This window comes from Natator depressus, chromosome 11, assembly GCF_965152275.1.
Source record: "Natator depressus isolate rNatDep1 chromosome 11, rNatDep2.hap1, whole genome shotgun sequence".
Taxonomy (NCBI): Eukaryota; Metazoa; Chordata; order Testudines; family Cheloniidae; genus Natator; species Natator depressus.
In genome coordinates this window covers 62,473,757-62,496,873 of record NC_134244.1, presented here as the reverse complement: position 1 = coordinate 62,496,873, position 23,117 = coordinate 62,473,757, and the positions used below count along the sequence as shown (strand labels likewise).

At 46.3% G+C, this 23,117-nt stretch overlaps 1 protein-coding gene across 2 annotated transcripts in view; it reads left to right on the top strand.

The window, feature by feature from the left end:
- Positions 1-23,117, top strand: part of KLF7 (KLF transcription factor 7) — a 67,215-nt gene that overhangs the window by 22,137 nt on the left and 21,961 nt on the right. The window contains exon 2 of one of the 2 annotated variants that reach the window (XM_074966888.1): positions 19,759-20,187. In XM_074966888.1, the coding sequence (XP_074822989.1) occupies positions 19,759-20,187 (429 nt within the window). Of the gene's footprint in view, positions 1-19,758; positions 20,375-23,117 lie in introns of both variants that reach the window. The other variant, XM_074966887.1, reaches the window with a different exon arrangement.

Genomic DNA, 23,117 nt, shown 5'->3' with positions numbered 1-23,117 from the left:
ATGAAAAACCTAACAATTTAAAAATGCTTTTTCCTTGGAGACTAGCCATAGTAATTTTCTTCCCCTCTTCCCAGGTTCAGCACCAGCAAGCACTCCTGTCCTCTCTCCTAGTATTGCAGTGTTAATGTTGCTGCTGTATTGATTGAGTCGGGCTCCACTGCCACTGGGGACTGTGGTGGGGGGGGGAGGAGGGGGGAGGAATTGTTTTTACTCTTAGCCCTGTGCTTCCTCAAATGCATTTTTTAGCCTTTTCTTGGCAAAAGGGCATTTTGAGCTTTTATTTTTTTAATTGGGTGGGGGTGCCCCATTGTCCGTCGGCCGTCTCATCCACACTTTCAGGTAACTCCCGAGGCTGCTCCCACTTGAATTGGCCAGGTCTCAACTTGAGGACCGCTTTAAAACCAGCTCTGATTCTGTGCCCTTGAGAAGCTCCTCAAGGAGCCTGTTAGTGAGCACTGTCGGCTGCTGGAATGTGGATAAACACCGAGTTACGGGAACAGGAGAGGTTTCCTCTTCGTTGTTTTGCTCCCTTTCTAAGCAGTCAGAAAAGCAGAGTGCAAGAAAAACATGCCCAGGGTGGGGTTTTCCCTCCTCTCCCCAGGCTGCTATTCATGACCTTGTTAAGCAGCTTGGTCTGCCTCAGACAACGTAAGCGGTAATTTTAAGTGTATGGAGAAACCAAATGTGGCTTTTATTTTTCCATATGACAAATTGCCCATCGCCGGTTTTACTTGCAGTACATTTTGAGTTGTCTCTGGAGAACACAGTCACCTTGAGGGGGTATTTATGAGGAAAAATGACATGAGAATTAAAGTTCTTAACACTCACATAAAAATAGCTTTATCGCAGATTTTCGACTCCAGCCGGGATCTTGCTTCCAGGAATGGATGATTTTGTAAGGGGAGGCTGGCACGAGACAACTCTTGATGCTGCTTTGGCAGATGAAGTGAGGGGCGGGGGTAGAAGGGAGGAAGGGAAGGGAAAGTATGGCTGAGACATTAAAAATGAAGGTGATGTGCTCCACATGCACATTGCGGATTCCATGGCGCGTCTCATACGAGCAGATGTTTTCTCTCCTACTCTTTGGCCAAAATCCTCCCCCAGGCTACCTGTTTCCTTCCCATAAAAGATACGTAACTTCCTAGCCAGGGAATGTATTTGTCCCCTGCTCATTATTAAATGATTATATATTTCTGGGGTTTTCCTTAGCTAAGTACATCATGATGCTGTTTGCCTCACAGTGCAACTCCAAGGCTTTCTGTGGCTCCCACATTCTCTGCTAAATATATCAGTGAAGCACGGTTCATGGAAATATTTTATAAGAAAATCTGACCTTTGTGTGGTAGTTTCCAGACCAACCACCCCCTAGCGGGAAAGTACCGTGAGTAGAACAGTGGATAAGGAGGTGGGAGACCTGGGTTCTGTTCTCTGGTATCCCCATTTGGTCTTAGGAAAGTCACTTAAGCCAACGTTTAACACTGGGCACCCAACTTGAGGCACTTGGACCCTGACTTTCGTAGGTGCTGAGCACCCACCATTCCAATTGGAGTTAAGGTGCAGGTGCTCCTTACTTGTGAAAAATCAAGCTCTTCTGGGTGCCCCAAGTTAGCCACCTAAAACTAGAGGCACCCAAAATTAGACTCATTCCAAACATTCCAAAAATGGCCATTATCCATGTCTCACTTTACCCATCTGTAAAATAGGGATAATTACAATTGTTCCACCCTGGAAGGTCCTTGATGTCTACAGAGAGACAGTGTTGTAAATTATTGTTGCTGCCACTTTTAACGTGCTGCCTCAGGGAGCCTGAGAACAGATGTGAAGTCTCTTGTGACACACAGGAGGGCTGGATAGTGACAGATATTTATTTCTGGCCCCCGTTATATGAAGTAGGCAAGGTTATGAGTCTAGTGGCGACTGTGGCATCTCTTACCTTAGAAGAGCGGAGATAAATGGAGCAAGGCAACTTAGTTGCAGGCCTAACTAGGCCTATGGTCTGGTTTGTGCCTCCTGCCCCTAATATGAGCTTTCAGCTGTGCCATAGCCAATCTAACAGCTTGCAGAAGCTGCAACTAAGCGATTTCCCCTATGTACAGGGACATTCATGTTGACACTCTCTGGGTGAAATCCTGGCCCACTGCAGTCACTGGCAAAACTCCTATGGACTCAGTGGGTCCAGGATTTCATGCTCCGACTCCTACTGGATTCTGTGCGGATTCAGGCTAAATTCATTGCTGTTCCCTGCCATGAGTTAGGGATAGCTTGTGCCTGGCTCTTGTGCGTGACGGCCATCATGGCTTGAACTGGGACCTCGAGAACAGGAAGCACGAGCCGCTACAGATTGAGCTAGAGAGCCAGACTCTCATCCTCTGTGGATCAGGCACAAAGGGGAACATGTAACACACACTGACCAGGGGGCGACATGAGGAAGGCGCAAGGAAATCTCACCTCCTTTGGATGCCTCCGTTGACGGGGCTGGGCACAATTACAGCCCCTGTGTTCTCCTGAGTGTAGGAGCTGCGGTCCTCATAGCACCTTCTGAGGGTATGTCTACAATATGCGCTGGATGGACAGGCAGCGATCGATCCAGTGGGGAATCGATTGATCACGTCTAGTCTAGACGTGATAAATCGACCACCGAGCGCTCTCCCGTCGACTCTGGTACTCCACTGAGCGAGAAGCGTAGGCGGAGTCGACGGGGGAGCGTCAGCGGTCGACCTACTGCAGTGACGACACCGCGGTAAGTAGATCTCAGTACGTGGACTTCAGCTACGTTATTCACGTAGCTGAAGTTGCGTAACTTAGATCGATCCCTGCCCCTAGTGTAGACCAGGCCTCGAGTTTCTGCACTGCCTCTTATGCGGATCTGTGCCTATCAGTCCTGGTGCTCAGATTGTAAACTCTCTTTTTGTTCTGTGTTTGTACAGCACCTAGCACAATGGGGTCCTGGTCAGTGACTGGGTACGGCAATACAAATAAATAATTATGATGGATGCCCTACATGGATGAAATAGATGGATCAGCAGGAAGCCAAGATTTTCAACAGTGACAGGGGACAGTGGGAGGCTCTGTATTTGGATGCTCAACTGGAGACACCTTAAAGAAACTGCCCTTTGAAGGGGTCTCAGGTTGGGCACCCAGAGTCACTCATCTCTCTTGAAAATCTTGGCCCGAGCACATAGGACAATGATAGCTAGAGGAACCTGTGAACTCTGATCTTGGCCTTTCATTTTAAAATGCATTTATTTTATTTGCAATTCTGGAGCTTCCCACACCTCCTGTTCCTAATTTGGTTACTTCATTCCTATTTGGGTAGTGGAATATTTAAGAACTTTAATTCTTCCATAGTACTCTGACATTGTAATGGTGTTTTTGGAAGCTGGGCCCAGTTAATATTAAAGTATTAAGGGCTTCCAGAAATTTTACATGCCAAGGATAGGTGCTTGTCCTGTGGTCTCTGTGCTGTGCGTCTGCTGGAGTCAAGGTAACTTTCGTATGTTTATATCCAAAATAAAATTGCAGCTCTTGAAAGCTGCAATTTGTACTTGGGGAAAATGATGTTTGTGTTTAGCGGGGCTGTACAAGAGCGTGCTACCAGGAGTCTGAAAATGTTTGTGATGACAACAGAGTCCGCTTTGGGGGCTATTAAAAATGGCTTTAACTGGGCAGTACTGGTGATAAACAGAGTGTCAGAGAAATATACCTTGCCAAAGAGGTCCCCCCACCCCAAACTATAGACTAGAACTGCTTAGAGAGAGAGAGAGAGAGAGAGAGAGAGAATACACTTCCACTCTTCCCCTTGTAATAAGAAAACACAATTTGCAGATATTCCTTCTCACAACTACATCAGGGGCTTCGGCCCTGTCTCAGAAAGATAAAGAGGGGAGGGATAAGCAAAACTAAAAGAGGGAAAAGCCAGCTTCATGTAGCGGAGAAATAAACAGAGGTACATGGAAAACTAGGGGAAATGCAGAATTTAGATAGGAAGTTTACAACAATTGGAAGGACTAGAACTATACAGAGTACGATGTATGTATATGTTAATATCACATATACAACACACACTCCCTCTTTCCCTTGATCATAAGTAAGAGAAGTGGGTTGCCTTTGCTTGCGTCCTGGGGGGTGGTGAGGGAGCACCCGTGGACGGTAGAACAAGGCCGCCATCCCCACCTGCACAGGGTCAACGGTTAGCGACGATGCTCCTGCACGTAAAAAATGAATTCAGTATCAGAGGGGAAGATTTAATTGCCTAAGCAGCAAGCTGCAAGATTTTGGATTCCCAAGAGCAACATGTTCAAATTCCAGCAGCATCAGCTCAGCCTTTTGTCTCCGAAAGAGAGACACTGAGTTCCAGGCCGTTCGCTGGGAGCAGGTTTCTTAGGGACCTGAGTGACAGAGAATCTTTGTGCTCTGCATGGACATTAAAGAGCCTGTGATACTGATGTAAGAGTTGAGATTTGCCTTTGGCCAGACCCTCCTCCCCACACTGTCTCCGTGCTATCCAGGGGCTGCGGCTGCATTTCTGTTTTCAGAGGGTGGTGTTTTGTGACGTATTCTGGGATCCTTTGGGATGAAAGGCACTATTGTGCGCGGCTGTGTCGTTTTGTAATATATTTTGCAGGGATATTCCGCAATAAGCATAAGAACAAGCAAAGGTGGCAGGGTTTAAGAGATGCAGTGACCCTCACCTAGACATACTTCTTCCAGTAGGGCAGCATTTGAGAAATGGTCATTCCTACAAGGGAAGATTCATAATGGGAGCGGCCAGTGGGGAGGGGGAGGAGGTGGTAAATAAGATGAGAGGTAGAACAGAGCAAGACTTTGGGGGGGGGGGGTGTCATGAAAACGCAGGGGGAAAAAAAGCTTCTGACTTGGAGACAGACAGACAGCCCCCCCATTGACTTGGCTGTGCTCATTAGGAGAGAAATCTCTAAAATCTTAGTGTCAGAGCTCCTTTCATCCTGGATACGCCACCACCCGGCCTTCCTTTCCCTGGTCTCTCTCCTAGGCATCCTGCTTCCAATAAACCCAAGGACTCCGTGTGCTAGTCTGCTGCCTCTCCTACTGTATTTCTTATAGGGGCAGAGAAAGCGGGGAGCGTTCCTGGGGCAGGCACGTAATAATAGGTTTATCACAATGACATGACCTACCAAAGCCCCAGCACATCAAGATGTCTTGTCTTAACCACAGGAGGGTATGCAACATGGGCACCAGGAAGTGCTGGCTTCCAGCAACAAGACGTTGCATCCCTTCTAGGTTCTGTTTTTACTGACTGCCGCTATTCATGTTGCACTTAAACAGCACTCTCTCATTGGTAGATCTCAAAATGCTTTATAAACGTGGGTAAGGCCCCACAGGCCCATTTCACCAATAGCATATGGAGCTGCACTAATTTACATCAGCTGATGATGTGGCCCAGATTGCTGAAGTGGCGTGTTCAAAGTCATCCAGAAAATGAGTGGCAGAGCTGGCAAATGGAACATGGGTCTCCTGACTCCAAGTCCCATGCTTTAGCCACTGGCTGCAGTGCCTGCTAGACAGTACATTAACAGAATAGCGATGAGGCACAACTGAGAATTAAGCAATCCCTAGTTAAATGCTTGGCAGGCCAGTCCTGCATTGTGGGTGCACCACCGCCAGGATTTAATAATTGGGCTCAATTCACAGAGGGCTGGAACTCGGGAGCAAAATTCTTTATAAAGCAGTTTTAAAAGAGAACTACTTGAAAAACAAACCTGTACAACAATTAGCATCAAATGCCATACAAAGAGAAGGAAGAATCAGTTAGACGGTGGCCACGCACAGGTGATGAAATCTATGACTGGCAAGTGACAGTGGATGACGTGCATGTGCGGGTCACCTTGTGAAATCAGGACGTGCAAACTGGTCCCTGTGTCTGTAGTTGTTGCAGGGGAGGGAGGGAGGTTGGGGGGTAGAAGGGAGCCATAACATTCAAAACCAGTGTGTGGCTGCTTTTATGTATTTCCTGTTTTCCCTTTTTGGTAACACTGGCATTAGTAAAATATGGGAGATTTACCATCAAATAGAATCATTTGTTCTTTTACAGGACATGCCAAATTCTGCCTTCACTTAGATCCACCCAACCACAGTGACTTTTTATGTGTCTAACCAAAGGCAGGATCTGGTTTGGAATGACTAGAGGCCACATGCTTAGCTGGTGTAGGTGGGAGCAACTGGAGGCAGTGGGGTGTTGCCCAGTTACACCAGCTAAGGATCTGGCTACCTTTTCCATCCTTTAAAAAACAAAATCTGATTTTTTTGCTCAGTGTAAACAAGTTGGAAGCTTGAAACTGTAATCTGCTTTTTCTGCACTGAGATTTGTGTTTTATCCCCATGGAATACACATTGTCTTGCATTTGTGAGATAGCGAATGGCTTTAAAAAAAAATTACCACCACAAATTACCCAACAGATAAAACCAAAAAAAGGCAAATCATTAGCTTTTTTATTGATTTTGATCTAAGAGTTGTTGGGCTGTTTGAATCTCTAAGCTGAATTCAGACCATTGATCTTAGTGTAACTGGGGTCATAGTTTGGCTCCCATGTGTTTGTTATGATTTAGAAATGGTATAAATGCTCTTCATTCTATTTGTCCTGACTGTGTTCCACAACACATTCCTCTCCTTCCCCCTGCTTCCTGTTTCCCAGGCAGGTCCCCCCACCTCTTCCTCTCAGCAGCCAAAAATAATATAGAAGTGAACAATTTTTTGAGCCGAAAGATTTAACAGTGAATGGGCATTGTAGGAAGAGAGGACTCACCTAGTGGCTAAGTTGGTGTAGCAGCTCTGTCTGCTGTAGCGCCCCCTGCTGACAGTAATGCCATCCTGCGGTAGGTTGCCTCATCTTGCGACTCAGCCCTCCAGTCAGGTCACATTTTAGTTCCACACTCTTTCGTGGTAACAGAAAGTCCAAACAACTCCACAAGACCTCGTGTCAGGTCTCCGGCCCCTGACTCTGGGTGCAGCGGTCTTTACACCCCTCTCTCTCCAGGCTCTGAATTGTCCCCCTTACATCAGGGGGCTTCATACTGCCTTCCCCGTGGCTGGTGAGAGAACCCAGGCCCACCCTCTGGGTTCCAGTCCAGGGATGCTAAGAAAGCAGCCAAGGTCCACACCGTTAGACACCTTTCCCCTGCCTCCCTGGACTCCTTCCTACCGTTCATCTTTCCCTAGGCCTTTCCCCTCAGTCCCTTCCTGGGTGCTTGGTAAGAAGCAGCATCTTCCAGGGTACTCCTCAGGGGTCCAGTTCCTACCCTCGCATCAGGATCAGCCAGAGGCGCTTACTCCAATCTGTGTCTTCCAGACAGCTCCATTTTCTAGTGCCCGGAGAGGGACTGTAAAGTTCTTCCCTCTCCCTCTACAGCCCCTCAAACTCCAGTCCAGTGGCTCAGGACAATCCACCTCTAGCCCCAGGCTTCACTACTCCTAGTTTCAGACTTCTATCAGCCTTTAGTTACCTTTCCCCTGGGCCTCCTCCCTTGCCTTTCTTTCCACTGCCCTCTGCTCCTGCCTTCCTGAAGCCCCAGCTGGGTTTGATCACCAATTGTGCCCCACACCCCTCCAGGTGCCACCCAGTGGCCAAATTGGGCTCCGGCTCTTGTTAACCCAAAGTTAAGATTGAGAAATCAAACCTTTGGGTTAGGAATTTCAACTTAATGCTGCTCCTTGTTGATACACCTTAAAACTAGAGCAGAGGAAATAATTCATATTAATAACTTTAGTTACGCCTCATATTTTGAGTTTATTCATCAAACATCTTCTTGAGTTTTTAGTTTATGGTTTGAGTGTGACTATTCGCAATTTTGAATACAGTGCAGAGTGAAATCTTAATTCGCATATGTATGTTAGTTGATGGGGAGGAAATTTAAGCTACTCATGGATGTTAATTAACCAACTCTAAAAAGTACATTCTGAGTCTGTGAGCCAGTCCAGAGCTATCCACCAGCATGGGTTCTTGCCCTGCTTGCACCATGTGGGTAAACCCTATTGTGGGATCAGACCCTAGATCAGGCTCTACTTTCTAAAGTTCTCAGCCATCAGCACCGTTTTTATTTAATCCACTTCTTATGGCATTTTTACTGTGCTCCCTGGGACCTGATCTACTGAGTACAGTGAGAGCTGGATTGAGCAATTGTTAGAAGCTAACTGTCTCTTCTGACTATTTATAACTCTAAACGAGAGATGGGCCCAAACAGGAAACAACACTGAAATCTAAATATTAACAAATGTAGGTGAAGTTTGCAGCTAGGCCTAATTTTGCAGCTTAAGGCCATGTCTTCCACTGACACCGAACCATTCTGGTTTGTTACACAAATAAGAGGATTCTTCATCAAAAGTCTAACACTGTATTTCCTCTCTCTTATATTATCCTTATCTAGCTACCTGCAATCTATATTACCCAGTTGTGCTGGTATGTAAGTTTGTGTAGGAAACTCTTGTTTGTATTGTATATTTCTATGCTGCTATTTGATGGTTTTCCTGGCTTATGCAGAAGGATAGCATTAAGGTTGAATGCTCAGGTGTAACTTTTGGAAGTTCTTTACTTCTGAATGCTTGCTATACTGATATTACTGGTATTTTTTTGTTTGTTTGTTTGTTTTTTTGCATGGTTGGTTTTGCATGGAATTTTTCTTGGTTTCTTTAAAAAAAAATCAACAAAAATACCCTTGGCTATTCTGTTTACAGAGTAGCAGCCGTGTTAGTCTGTATCCGCAAAAAGAAAAGGAGTACTTGTGGCACCTTAGAGACTAACAAATTTATTTGAGCATAAGCTTTCGTGAGCTACAGCTCACTTGCATCAAGTGAGCTGTAGCTCACGAAAGCTTATGCTCAAATAAATTTGTTAGTCTCTAAGGTGCCACAAGTACTCCTTTTCTATTCTGTGTAGAGTCTGTCCATTTCTTTAATCCAAAGATGTTTATCCAGATACCTTTGGAATTCAGCCATCCTTAACCAAAGCATCTTCTAAGCTTGGTCACACCCCAAAGTTATATATATTTTAATGAGCAAAACTGGCATAGCCATTTGGAACAAGGTTTGTTAGATTGTTAACTCAATGACCAGGTTTTGATATGGCTTGATTTGGGATGGCCTGCATTTGGTAGGATCTAGGTTCTGACTGTTTTCTAATTGAGACACTTGGAGCATCCTGGGTTTAGGACTCATTAGCCAGATTCTCCCCTGGTATAAATTGGTGTAGCTCCATTGAAATCCGTGGAACTTTGCCAACTTATGGCAGCAGAATATCTGGTCCTTTGAGTTTATTAGGATCCTTGGAATCTGGGATATCCTTGGCTACATCCTGAAATTATGTCGCCACAAAAGACAGAAAAACTGTATTGTGAATGTGTAAAATGGTGACTCTCTGTGCATTAATTAAAGCTGCAGAACTGGTTTTATTAAAATGTATCTTGACTGCCTTAAGTGTCAAGGAGATCTTCAAAACAAGCCAAGTTTGAAGTTTCTGGTTTCAGCATCTTTATGTTCTCATAGATGCCAAAAATTCTGTTTGCAACATCTGGGGAAAGTATAGCATTTTAATTGTGATGGGAACAGATCAGTAAAAAAATGTGTTTTTTGCAGTTGAATTACACAGTGGCTATTTTTGCCAAACATATTTCCTTGAAAGTTCACCTCTGGGGTGGAGACCATGCAGGGAAAATTTTCAGCACAAAAGGAATTTATTGTGAGCAATAAACCCTGTATCCTGAGTGACACATTAGATCTAAACGATGCAGCAGAGATCACAGAATTATCCAGCACTGCCTTTCCCCTCCGACTTTGTTGCCATCTAGCCCAGTCCAATCCAATCAGTGTCATTCACTGTGGGTAGCTTATTTTGATCATAGAATCATAGAATATTAGGGTTGGAAGGGACCTCAGGAGGTCATCTAGTCCAACCTCCTGCTCAAAGCAGGACCAATCCCCAACTAAATCATCCCAGCCACGGCTTTGTCAAGCCTGACCTTAAAAATATTAAATTAAATTTATTTTATGCCCTCTCAAATGTTACGCTTTCAATGGGCTGCAGATTTTTGCATTGATAATTAAGAACTGCACTATAGGAGCTGCCAAGAAGAAAAGCTTGAGGTTTTGGCAGCTGGTTGAGGGACAGATGATGGCTTTTGGAACCCAGGAAGTCATGATTGCCGGTGTTGGCTTATATTATTCAGAAGGTGGTTATGCCTTTTGGTAATAGGGAGGAGAGGCATCTTTTTAACTCCCTCTTTTGGACAGCAGCAGAGGGAGATTTTGCGTTTTGGAGATGGGGGCTTTGCCTAGAATTCCTCATCCCCCACTCCACCCACTGGCTGCCCCACTGTACTCCATTCCAATATCCGCCGTTGTGGCCCAAAATGAGAGAGCTACATTAGCTCGATGCTACTGCCAATCTGATCAGCAGTGAAGTAGTGTATGTGGGCACTTTACACTGTTGTGATCAGACTGCAGGGGATTTTACAGGTTTCCGAATGATTATTTCAGGCTGTCTTCAGGTTCAGGCAGATGTCTCGGTTTTCACGTTCTGCAGGCTTTCTTTGCAATCATGAGACTTGTGCAGTAGTTTATAGATGAGGCCTTTTTTACATGCAACTGAAAAACAGGAATTAGAAGGGGAGTTGGAAATTGACCTTAACTAGAGCAGGTGCTCTAATAAACTCCCCTACAGGACGAATCCTTGTAAATAGTGTAAACTGAGTCTGAAGTTCAGACCTGCAGATACAGCTCATTCAACATTTTCATTTTCTGTCACAGCCTAATCCAAGTACCAAATTTATTAATTAGGTTTTGGATAACTTCCAGGTTCAGTGCTTGATGTCCCATTATATGTGCAGTAAAATGGCACTTAAAAGTAACTAGCACATTCCAGATAAGAGAACTGCCTATGGTCTACTAGAAAAATTCAAAATCAAGATGTAATAAAATATAGTGTCAATAAAACAGAAGAATCAGCTGAACGGAGCGACTAGGTCCCTTATTGAGTTTCTGTCCTAAATTCCTTGTAGGTGTTTGGGCTTTTGTTAACCCAGTACTGACCTTTACCCACCCCATCTCCCTAGTGGCTCCCTCACTCCCAAAACAACTCAGACATTTTTAAGTATTATGAAGATTCCACAGATGCTTCTGAACGGAACTTGCTTTCTTAGAGGCTCAGACATATGGGCCAAATTCTAATGTGTTACCCAGCTGTAAATGTGGAGAAACTCCATTGCCTTCACTGATGTTATCTGAGATATATGCTGTTGTCACGGAGGTCGTGTCTACGCATGGAAAGTTAATCCGGAGTAAGATAGGGTGTGAACTTAAAGTGGTCCAACTATTCATAATTTAACTCCAGGTGTGGTTGCTCTTATTATGGAATAAAGATGTCCACAATCAAGAATAGCTCTTCTGGAATAATTGCCCATGTAGACAAGCCCGTAGAGTGCTATTGGGGCAACAGGGTGGGATTTGACAGTGTTCTGAGTTTACCTTACTCTGCTCCCATTGATGTCAGGGGTAAAAGTCCCTTTAACTTCAACAGGAGCAGAGTTAGGCCAGCATGGAGCACTCGTGAAAATGGCACCCATAATATCTCATGTAAGTTCCAACTCAGAGACAAGCACCAGGGCTTTTCTGGCTTTGTGCTGTACAGGCCAGAGTATACTGATGTGTTTCAATAAATAATAATTGTTCTGTATTGAATGAGAGCCAGAGGTAAGGCACTACATAAACTAGGCAGCATATGTTTCTGGATTGATATTGGATCAGTGCTAATACAGCTTTAGGTAGAATCATAAAATACAGACCAGATCCTCTGCTGGTGTAAAATGGTATAGTGAAGTAACTGGAGCTGCATAGGTTTACACCATCTGAGGATCTAGCCCTACACGTTCAAATGGAATACGAAAGTATGCAACACCTGCATTCACTTGGGTGCTATATAGACCACACAGTATTTTAGGATACGTTTTAAGGAACCAATTGGCACTGGTAGGCATCTGTGTGAGGGCAGGCAGGGTTCTGTCTGGAACGTGAGGGTTCCTAGCATGTGATGTTCAGAAAGTACTTCCCTTGCAATTGTATTTCAATGGAGAAATCGGGCTGAGGTATTTTAGGAAATGGCCACACGCAAGATTGCTGTCCTCTGTAGCCAGCTCCTTGCGTGAGTATGGAGCCTAGTACAATCACATCCTGTTTGTCACCCGTAAATCATCCTCACTTTGAGCTGGCTGAACTGTGAAGCAAGGTGCAAAGAAAATGATCCCTTGTTCATTGGGGTAGGTGGATTGACGCCTTGGGTCACTTTTTATCCCTAGCCTAAAAAATCACTCTGATGGCAACCACTGGTCTCTGTTCGTATTGCGTACCTGATGTGAGCTATTTTCCTCTTCGAGTGGGAATCTTCAGAGTCTTTATTGCTGTAAATCATATAGATGCTTGCTGATGTTGGCTGCTGAGGTCCAGTAGACTTCCTGCACTTCAGAAACCTGAAGTACACCAGACAGACCTCTCAATGGGCCTTGATTATGGACTGAGTTATTCATTCAGGACCTGAATTCCCCTCTGCCCCATAAAAGCATACTCTTGCCATTTAGAGACAGTCTGCTTATCCTAAGGGATTGGCCATCAAAGAGAGGACACTTCACCTATATTAGGGGCGGGCAAACTTTTTGGCCTGAGGGCCACATCGGGTTTTGGAAATTGTATGGAGGGCCAGTTAGGGGAGGCTGTGCCTCCCCAAACAGCCGGGCATCGCCCGGCCCCCGCCTCCTATCTCCCCCACCCCCGCCTCTCACCTCCCATCCAACCCCCCTGTTCCCTGATGGCTCCCCCAGGACTCCTGCCCCATCCACCCCCCTGCCCCACTCCCTGTCCCCTGACCGCCCCCGGAACCCCCACCTCTGACTGCCCCCCCCGCCGCCCCATCCAACCCCTCCTCTCATTCCTGACTGCTCCTCCGGGACTTCTTCCCCATCCAACCACCCCTTCTCCCTGACCGCCCCTGAAACCCCTGCCCCTGACTGCCCCCCGCCACCCCATCCAACCCCCCCCCTTCCTGACTGCCCCCCCAGGACCCCTGCCCCATTCAGCCCCCCCGTTCCCACCCTCTGACCGCCCCGACCCCTATCCACGCCCCCGCTGCCCCCCTCCGAACTCCTCTGCCCTCTATCCAACCCCCCTGCTACCATCGCGCTGCCTGGCGCACTGGTGGCTGGTAACGCTACAGCCGCGCCCCCCGGCTGGAGCCACCACACACCGCGCAGCACAGAGCACCGGGTCAGGCCCAGCTCTGCAGCTGCCCCAGGAGCTCGCAGCCCCGTTGCCCAGAGCATTGCATCAGCGGCGCAGTGAGCTGAGGCTGCGGGGCAGGGGCCGGGGGGCAGCCTCCTGGGCCAGGAGCTCAGGGGCTGGGCAGGAGGGTCCCGCGGGCTGGACGTGGCCATGGGCCATAGTTTGCCCACCTCTGACCTATGTCCTGTCCAACCAAGGTTCAAAATCAGCCCAGCTCGGAAGTGAATGAAAGCCGCCCTCTGATGGCTCTTCAGAAGATGAGTCTGGTAGTCAGTCCAGTTCTCAATGGACGGGTCAACATCACACCAGCCACCACCACAAAAATGACAGTAACGGGTGCACTTGCCAGCAGGGCAGCCAAGGACTCAGTGGGCATGGAGACAGAGGTACCCTCTTACCTCGAGAACTGGTCGATAGGATCAGAGCTCGACATCTGACTCCCTTCAGGCCCTTGGACGATCCCACTGTGTTCCTCCAGGTCAAGGCTGAAGGCAGAGGCTGGACTTCATGAGCCTAGCAATTAAGAACAATAACAATGCATTGTGAGAGGGGTGAAGGAAAGTGGCTTGTTGTTTAACAATTCGACAAGCGAGGGCAGCAGCCAGAGCCATGCCTCCTCTAGTGACTTGGGGTAGAGAGGAAAGTCAGGTAAGGTATTCAGCCTGAGCAGAAAAGGGCGTGCGGGGTAAAGAAACTTTGTTCCTGCACCAAAGTACCAGCTCTTAGCAAAGGCAACAGCAAGTAGGACTGTGGTTGGGGGTACAGGAAGGAGGGTGCTGGAGTTCTCTCTTGTCAGACCCCTTCCTTTTTGTTAACGGCTTTGTCTCTAATGCTGATTAGATGGAGGCCTTTCTTGGCTCAATGTTTTTTTTCCTATTGCCTTGGTGGAGGGATGAGGGTAGGAGTTGGGTTCCCCCCTTTCCTGCCCATTATATCGTTTCTTTTTCTTGTGGTTGTTTTCTTTCCCTCTGTGGGGAGATGGGCTCCTTTGGCTGGTTTTGGATTTCAGAGGCAGAAGGCAAGACATGACCAGCTGGTGTCTTGAACTGACACAGGTGCAAAGACGGCGGGGGGTGGGGAGCCAAGAATAATTACAGGTTTCTGAAGCGTCAGGCCTTGCCTGAAAAGGGCTCGCCGAGAAACTGCTCTTTATGGAAAATTAGTGGTGAAGCTGAAAAACTGTCAGGACCACTATTGTTGTCATGGTGGGGGTAATCCCGCCTTAAAGGGACAGTGCCTCTCTGTTCCCTCTGTGGGAAATGAGAAGAGAGGACACAGCCTTTCCAATGTCAGCGCAATTGAAATTTCATGTGACTTGTCATTGGATTTAATGGCCTTGTGTCTCTGTCGGTGTCTCTTTGCTGGAACCTAAGATTATGCTCTGTCTCTCTCTCCAGAGCTTTTTATTTATTAACCCCTGAATCTCTGTGTCTCTCCCAAGAGACAGCGGGTAGCTGGAAGAGAAAGAAAATGAAACAAGCAGCAGGGCTGCTGACAAACTTGTTTCTTTTTTCCCTAAGGGGGGAGATTTTCAAAGGAGCCCACCTCATTCAAAGTCAATGGGAGCTGGGTGCCTGACTCCAATGTGTGCCTTTTGAAAATCTGCCCCCACTACCTGTTATCATGCATCTGGAGAGATTTGGGATCCCAAATTGGATCCACTGCCTGCAGTTCCAGGATCCTAGTTTAAATAGAAAACAGGCCTCCTCTTTTCTGAAGGTGCCCTGCCTTCTTATTGTCTAGCAAATGCACGAATAGCCCAGGGACAGTAGCTTTTGTGGTCCGGTGCCGCAGATTCTAATTGTGATTCTTGCTGCCTCGGGTTTCGGTTTGCTGAGAGAAGTGGCAGAGTAGGACTGTGAATGACAGGCTTATAAAATTGTTACTGGTGCCCACAACAGCAATATCCATGGGATCTGTAACTGGTTCAAGAAACAGTTGTTCATCTTGCAGCTGATCAGTGCTCTCTCATTAGTAGTGCACATTTCTGCTGTGGCTTGTATGATTTGTCAGTGAGTGGGAGGGGAAGAATAAGTGAATGTCCACAGACTGGGGCCTTTCCCGCAAAAGAAATCCTCAGCATTCATTTAAAGGGGGAAGGCTGCAGCAAAAAGCATCTCCGACAATCACATGTAGCCAGGGAAGTTAGGCAACAGCAACATGTGACGCTCTTACAACTTGCCCAAGTGTTTAGTGCTGACTCCAGGAGTTTCAAGCTTCCTCTTCTCCTCCACAAGCAGAGAAACCTCAGAGGATGAAATGGGCGGATGTTCCAGGGGCTGATTTGCATTGTGCAGCAGGAAATGGGAACCCTTCCAAAGAAACTAACTGAAGGGGGGGGAGGGGAAGACAAATAAGCAATTTCTCGACTCCTGAAACAGGACCGTCAGCGGAGCCACACATCACAGAGAGATGACAGAAGTCTCAGGTTCTTAGCATCTGTCTTGTACCAGATTAGCTTTCATAGCATTATTCCTGGATTTTGCAAATTATCAAACCTGTGGACCTGGTTTCAGCGCTTCCCGGCCACTGTACTTCAAAGGCTAACTGAAAAATAAAGGGATCAGCTGCTAGTTGCAGTCTCTTCAGTTCCTTGTGGAATGTAGCACCCCCAGTGGCAATATAAACCGAGACCCCCAGTGTATGCCAGGAGTTACCCTTCCAATATCTCCAGAGACAGGTGCTCTGAGGTGAGAGCAGTAGCCTGGGACCTGGGAGATTTGGGTTCAATCTCCTGCTGCACCACAGACCACCAGGTGTGACTTTGGACAAGTCATTTGGGGTCTCGGTGTCTCAGATGCCCATGTGATAAATAGGGATAATAGTGCTTCCCTAAAGAAGAGGATAGTTGTGAGGATAAATACATTAAAGATTGTGAGGCACTCACATACTAGTGTAATGCAGGCCATGTAAGCAAATAAATAGACATGTAGAAATAGCCTGTGTCTACACAGGGAATTCGCCCCAGTTTCAGCAGCCAAGGTATCTGTACCAGTGTAGACAAGGAAAGCCTTTGTATGGGTGCAATGATTTGCATGGGTGCATGAAATGATTTATATGGGTCCAACTGCAATAGTTGCTCAGATTGGTGCTAATTCCTATAGACCAGGCCTGAGAGAGCTTTATGAATAACTGTGCTTTATCCTCTTCTTTTGACCTTTCCCCCTTACCATCCTACTGGGTGGCAACCAAAGTCAACAGAAGTACAGTCATCTCTGTGAAAAGGGCATGTGCTCTTTTTGGAGCAAACCTATGGGATCAGACATTTACTCAGGGTCCAGGACTCGGCTCAGAGACATGGTGTGCGCATGACTCGAGCTCCACATACGATTAGCCAGGCCCCTCTGCAGTCAGCAATGAAACAAGTGACAAGATTGCTGTCTGAACGGTCACTAGAGTCGGCATCCCGGGGAGAGGGCAGCACTGGGGCCAGATCCTTGGGCTCATGTAGATTAGTACACATCCATTGACTGCAGTGGAATTACACTGATCGGGGTCAGCCGAGTGTCTGGCTCAGCGTTTCTGTTTATTTGCAGATTCAGTGATTGTGTGTACACTAAGCATAATTACAAAGCAGTTCCTGTCAGGGCTGCTGGTGGGAGCCTGACCGTGGGCAAGGCTCTGGAGGGCAGCCTCCTTTTTATAATCATTTTTTGTTAGACTTTCTTCAAGGCAGGTTCAGCTAAATGGGGATGTTGACTAGAAACGTATCCAGCTGCAAGAGCCTCATTATACCAGGGTCCTGTTGGTGCCAAAACCAGGTGGAATATTTTGTTGTAAACCTTGCCCAATATAGACAGGGCTGTAAAGACGGCATTGGATTAGATTTCCTTTGGAAGATGTTATTTTGAACCATTAGACTCTAAACTGTTTGGACCAGCGCCCAGCACCAGGGGGTTCTTATTCATGACCAGGCTCATAGGCACTATGAGAATACAAATAAATAATAATTAATAATAAGAGAGCCACAAACCCACATTTTAAAAAATGGAAGCTGTGCCTTGTGCCAAAGCTCCTGATGGGGCTGCAGGGAAAGTGTTAGGTACTGGCTCAAACCTTCCCCTATCCTACTGTACACGGCCAATACAAAATACAGAGAAAGGCCAAGACTTTCAAAAGCAGCTAGTGATTCTGGGGTATCTCAGGTTTTGGGTGCCCAGCTTGACACAAGGGTCCCAATTTGCAGAAAGGACCGAGCACCCGGCCTCTCTGCCGTGTCTCAAGTTGGGCACCCGAAATCATTAGTTACTTCTGAAAACCCTGGCCCTCTGTTATCAGTGGCGGACCACACCATGTTCAAACCCGGGAGAATTAGTGCTTAGCACTTCATTCTTCAAAGTGCTTTTACAAACCCTGTAACTCAGAACACCCCAAGTGGTGGATAAGGAAGTAACACCTCCATTTTATAGGCTGCAAACCTGAGGCAGAGAGAGAAATGATCTGTTAAAGACTAGGGGGATAGAGGTCAGAATCAACTAAGATTTGATCTGCCGACCTCCTGGCTCCAGCCCTGTGCACAGAGAGGTAACACAAAACACACAGTTATGTAAATGATATCCATGTGATACACTGCAGCGCTATGTTACTATTTGTTATGCAGTTTGAATGCCTTACCTGCACTATGCCCATGGCTCCATCTTTCTACTTCAGGCCTCTAAGCTGCTTCAAACAGCTACCATTTAAAAACAAATTAAAAATGAATGGCCTGCAAAATATTTCCTCCTTTCCCTAGCCATGACATTTCTCCCACAAAATTATATGTGAAATAGGCAATACCCATTCCTAGATCCATGATGGGTTAAAAGTAACTCAGACACTTCCCAGAACTATCAGTGGGAGCTCTTTATACCCCTGTTGATGAGACCTTTATACCATGAAGCCAAGAGTCTCTCACCTCTCTTCCTGTTTCGGATGGTTTGAGGCTTTTATTTCTGGCCCAGGTGTTGAAAGGTATTGGATTTACAGGCTTAGATTTAATTGGGCATCCAACTCCCACAGACTCCTTTGAAAAATCTCACACTAATAACCCAACCTTACCATCTATGGTAAGAAAGGATGTGGACAAACTGGAGAGAGTCCAGCAGAGGGCAACAAAAATGATCAGGGGGTTGGGGCACATGACTTATGAGGAGAGGTTGAGGGAACTGGTCTTGTTTAGTCTGCAGAAGAGAAGAGTGAGGGGGGATTTGATAGCAGCCTTCAACTACCTGAAGGGGGGTTCCAAAGAGGATGAGCTCAGCTGGTGGCAGATGACAGAACAAGGAGCAATGGTCTCAAGTTGCAGTGTGGGAGGTATAGGTTGGATATTAGGAAACACTGTTTTACTGGGAGGGTGGTGAAGCACTGGAATGGGTTACCTAGGGAGGTGGTGGAATCTCCATCCTTAGAGGTTTTTAAGGCCCAGCTTGACAAAGCCCTGGCTGGGATGATTTAGTTGGTGTTGGTCCTGCTTTGAGCAGGGGGTTGGACTAGATGACCTCCTGAAGTCTCTTCCAACCCTAATCTTCTATGATTCTATGATATGAACATGCGCTCTCAGGGATAATTTGTAGAGGTTTCAAAAATGAATTAGGTAGATGATTTGTCTCATGCCAACTCTTGTAGATTTAGAATCAAGATGCGAACACGGCCAGGCTTTTCAGGTAGAGGAGTGTGAAAAATAGCACTAATTAAACTCTGTAAAACTTCCCAAACTATTTCTATTTTCTGTAAAAATAAGAATACCTGAGGGTGTGATGTGCTGAAAGGCTTTATTGGCCCTCATTTGGCCACTTTTAAGTCAGGTGGTCATCCCGACCTCAGGGTGAGAAAGCCTTTGCACCACAGCATTATGTTCATGCTCATAGTTTGTAAAAGAGAGGTGATGGCAAGTTTTGTGCAATGGCCATCTTAACTCCACCATAATCAAGTTTTTTGTAAATAATGCGTGTGCTTGTTTAAGTAAAAGCCAGGTGTGCTCCACTGTACAGGGAGCCAGAAAAACCTCTAAAAATGACCTAAAGTAGCTAGAGCAGTGCTTTGGATTGGGATAATTTTGGGGGTGAAATCCCACATTTGTGTGAAGAAAGATTAAACAATTCTCTGGAAATGTTACTTTTTAAAAAACTGATGGCTACCTGAAGCTGTTCAGAGGTTTGGCTTGTTAGAATAATTCCATGTGGAGACAGATTAGTGGGCAGAGTGCAGGTGAGGCAATCAGAAAGTGCACTGGACACTCTTCCTATGGCTCTGCAGTTTATCACATGCATTGCATCACAACGTAGTTCCAAAGCTGGTCTGTATCGCAGGAGTAGGTTTATCTCGTTTCTTTGTGCATGACCACTTTGGTGTGTATAAATGTTATCTCTGAACTGTTCTGGACACAGAGAGATTACCATGCCTAGCCTCCTGCCGCAGCTGGGGGTTAATGCTGAGATGGGTTTCTAATGATGGTTTCTTTCCCTCCCTCCCCGTCCCCCCTGCAGACATGCCTTGAGTTGGAACGTTATCTTCAGACGGAGCCAAGGAAGATCTCAGAGAACTTTGGCGAGGATTTGGACTGTTTCCTTCACACCTCCTCTCCTCCAGGCTCAGAGGACAGTATCCGACGGCTGGACCCCATCCTGTTTCCAGTGGAGACGAGTACATGCGACAAAAGCACCAACATGGACCTTATCCTCTCACGAGACAAACTGCTGTCTGCGACGTGCCTCAGCTTGCAGCCCACCGGTTCTTCCATAGAGGGTTACGCTGCTGTCAACCAGGCCCAACTCAACGCAGTGACCTCATTAACGCCCCCTTCCTCTCCTGAGCTCAGCCGCCATCTCGTAAAAACTCCACAAACTCTCTCCGCAGTGGACGGCACGGTGACGTTGAAACTGGTGGCCAAGAAGGCATCGCTCAGCTCAGTCAAGGTGGGAGTGGCAGCGGTGGCAACAGCAGGCACGATAAAGAGCGGGCAGAATGACGGTGAGCAAGGAGGGGCAGGGGCCGAGGCATCCCCGGAAAACAAGAAGAGGGTTCATCGCTGTCAGTTTAACGGGTGCCGGAAGGTTTATACAAAGAGCTCCCACTTAAAGGCTCATCAGAGGACTCACACAGGTACTGGTGTAGGATGCCTCTCTCTCTCCTTGTTCTCCTGCCACCTAGCCATTATGGTCTCCTTTTATTTCTCTTTTTTAAAAGCCTTCCTCTCTTCCCAAAAGTCAAAGCCTCTAGCTATGAAATGGGGGCCGCGGTGGAAAAATGTTGTAGGCCTGCATCTGTGTCTGAAGAGAAGGGGGAATTCATGATTTACCTGTTGTTGTCTTATGTGTCGCAGAGATCTGCTTACCGGGTTCTGGTGCAAAATCGGTGCAGGTTGCCTAAGGGAATGGGATGCCCAATTCCCATTCAAATGGTTATTACTGAAATATGGGATTTGGATGCCTCGTTCCCACAGGTGCCTTGTAAAATTTTAATTTCAGTCAAGTCTTATTTGGTTGAAATGGAAAATATTGTAGGTAACTTTAAAAAAAAAATCCAAAGATTGTATTCTAAATCTGGGAAAAAAAAAAAAAAAGAGAGAGAGAGAGAGAGAGAGAGAGTGTGTGTGTGTGTGTGTGTGTGTGTGTGTGTGTGTGTGTGTGTGTGTGTGTGTGTGTGTGTGTGTGTGTGTGTGTGTGTGTGTGAAAGAAAACTGGCTGGATACACTCATACACTCATAAATTCTGGCTCTGTTTGGCTGCTCTAGTGATGCAAAGGAGCCAGAATGTACTGGTGAATCTATCTGAGCGCTGTGTGTGGGTATGGGGAAAAGGGAACAAGAGATTAGGCTGTAAAGAGGGAGATTAGGTGGTTGTTTTGGGGAATATTTAATAATGGGGTGTGTGAGTTTCACTGTCTAAGCTATTTGCAGCATACCAAATTGGCTTAGATTTGGCGATTGAGAACCCACAATCCCCTGTCATCTATTTATAGTCCCTAGAAGCTTTTTGGTTGGAATATTCATTGACAATAATAACTGTGAAATCGACTAGTATCACTGCTTTGTTCTAAGCTTCACATGTGATAGGCGACAATAAATTCCCATTAGCATTTATCTTATGTGATTATTCTCGTTTCCAGAGGGATTGCTGTAATCAGTTTCTTCAATTTTACATTAAAATGTGTGGCCTCTTACGATAACTGCACATTTAATTCACGATTGTATCGTACAAGCGGATTCCTAGACGCTAGGTTGGTCCTGCAACGTGAAAAGAAGCACGTTGGACCAGTGCAGTAAATCAAACAAATCTGTGGATTGTTGAGAGCTGCATCCATCTTGCTCCCAGTAGCATTTAAGAAGTTACATGGTGTAAAACATAAATCGTAATGTAAAAATGGATTTTTTTTATCATTAATATGGGCATTCTGTATGCTCCCAGTGGTGGGAGCCATGTTGCCACAAGTAACCTCACTTGTGACCCAGCCAATGAAGGAGTAGCCCCATCAATGTGCGCTTGAGCAGGAGGGTAAATGTTTTACCACCTCTGGCATTAGGCTCCATTTTGAGAATACTTTGCAGTAAGACAGACACTGTCACCACTGTCAGACTACATATATCAGTCAAAACGCTTACACTGGAGAGAGTGCCCCCACCAGAACTATGAATGTTAAGCATGTGTGTTTCAGATTTGAAACCCTGATCTCTCCAGAGCCAAAGCCACTGTAGCTTCTGCTCTAAAACCAGAAGCGAGCTATCTTCTGGATCCGCTTCAGATGTCACACAGGTTGGCAGAGAATGAGACATTTCACAAGAAAGGGCTGACCTCATGAAATTTTCATTATTTAAGATTGGGGGGCTTGCAAAAGTTACTGATCTTGTGAAATTTCCACTGTTTGGAATCAAAATCTTGCAAGAACAGCCCACCGTGTTTTTGATGCTTTTGAACTACAAGCCGTCGACCTGGTTCAACATTAAGCCTGAAACTCCAAACCTGTAGCCAACCAAGATCATTGCCTCAGCCCATCTGTATTTCAAATGTTTTATAGTTTATAGGTGGGGAGAAGTGTTTCTCACTATGGCCTTGAATCTGGAGAGCCTTACCTGTGCTGAATAGAGGTCCTAGCCCACAAATCATCCCATTGGCTTCAGTGGGTTTACTTGTGGACTGAAGTGCCAATAGGTGTAAACAAAGATATCAGAATAAGATCACAGATTATTGCTTGGCTTTCGGAAGAGGTCCTACTTGGCTTTCACAGAGAAAGGCCAATGACAGAGGTGGTTCTGAAAGCATGAAGAATACCCAGCTGGGGAACTTTCTCCACGAATGTCCTGCCTATGCTACAGATACAGCCCTAGTGGTGGACTCACTTACATCACAGCTGTCCCCAGGAACAGCTGCAAAGCACAGTTCTGTTGTGCCGTCGCGGTGGGACGCCTCACTTCATTTTAAGAGCAGTGTGAAAGCCGTGGGCATGGTTTGAACCTTCAGTGCATTGTAACAGGATCTCCTTCCACGACTGCATATATAGTATGATCAGGAGCTTAAATCTGATCACTCTGAACAACAAAGCTAGTGGTTCTAACACAAGGAGAGAGTCAAACTGCCTCCAAAACAGAGACAGTAAATGTTCAGAGGGGAGTGGCTTGGGAAATTCTGGGCTATATATTGTACACGGCTCAAGCTGTCTCCTCCCAGCCCCAACACCCAAGATTATAGACAAGAAGCAGTCATCTCGCTTGGTTCTTTGTTTTCGCATGCAGCCTGCTTGGATCTGTCGTCGGTATAATGTTGTTGTTGATTGTGAATGTGGCCGACAGTGCCAATGGCCACTAGCCACTTGGCTCAGTCGGTAGCTGAACTAGAGGATCTGAAATGAT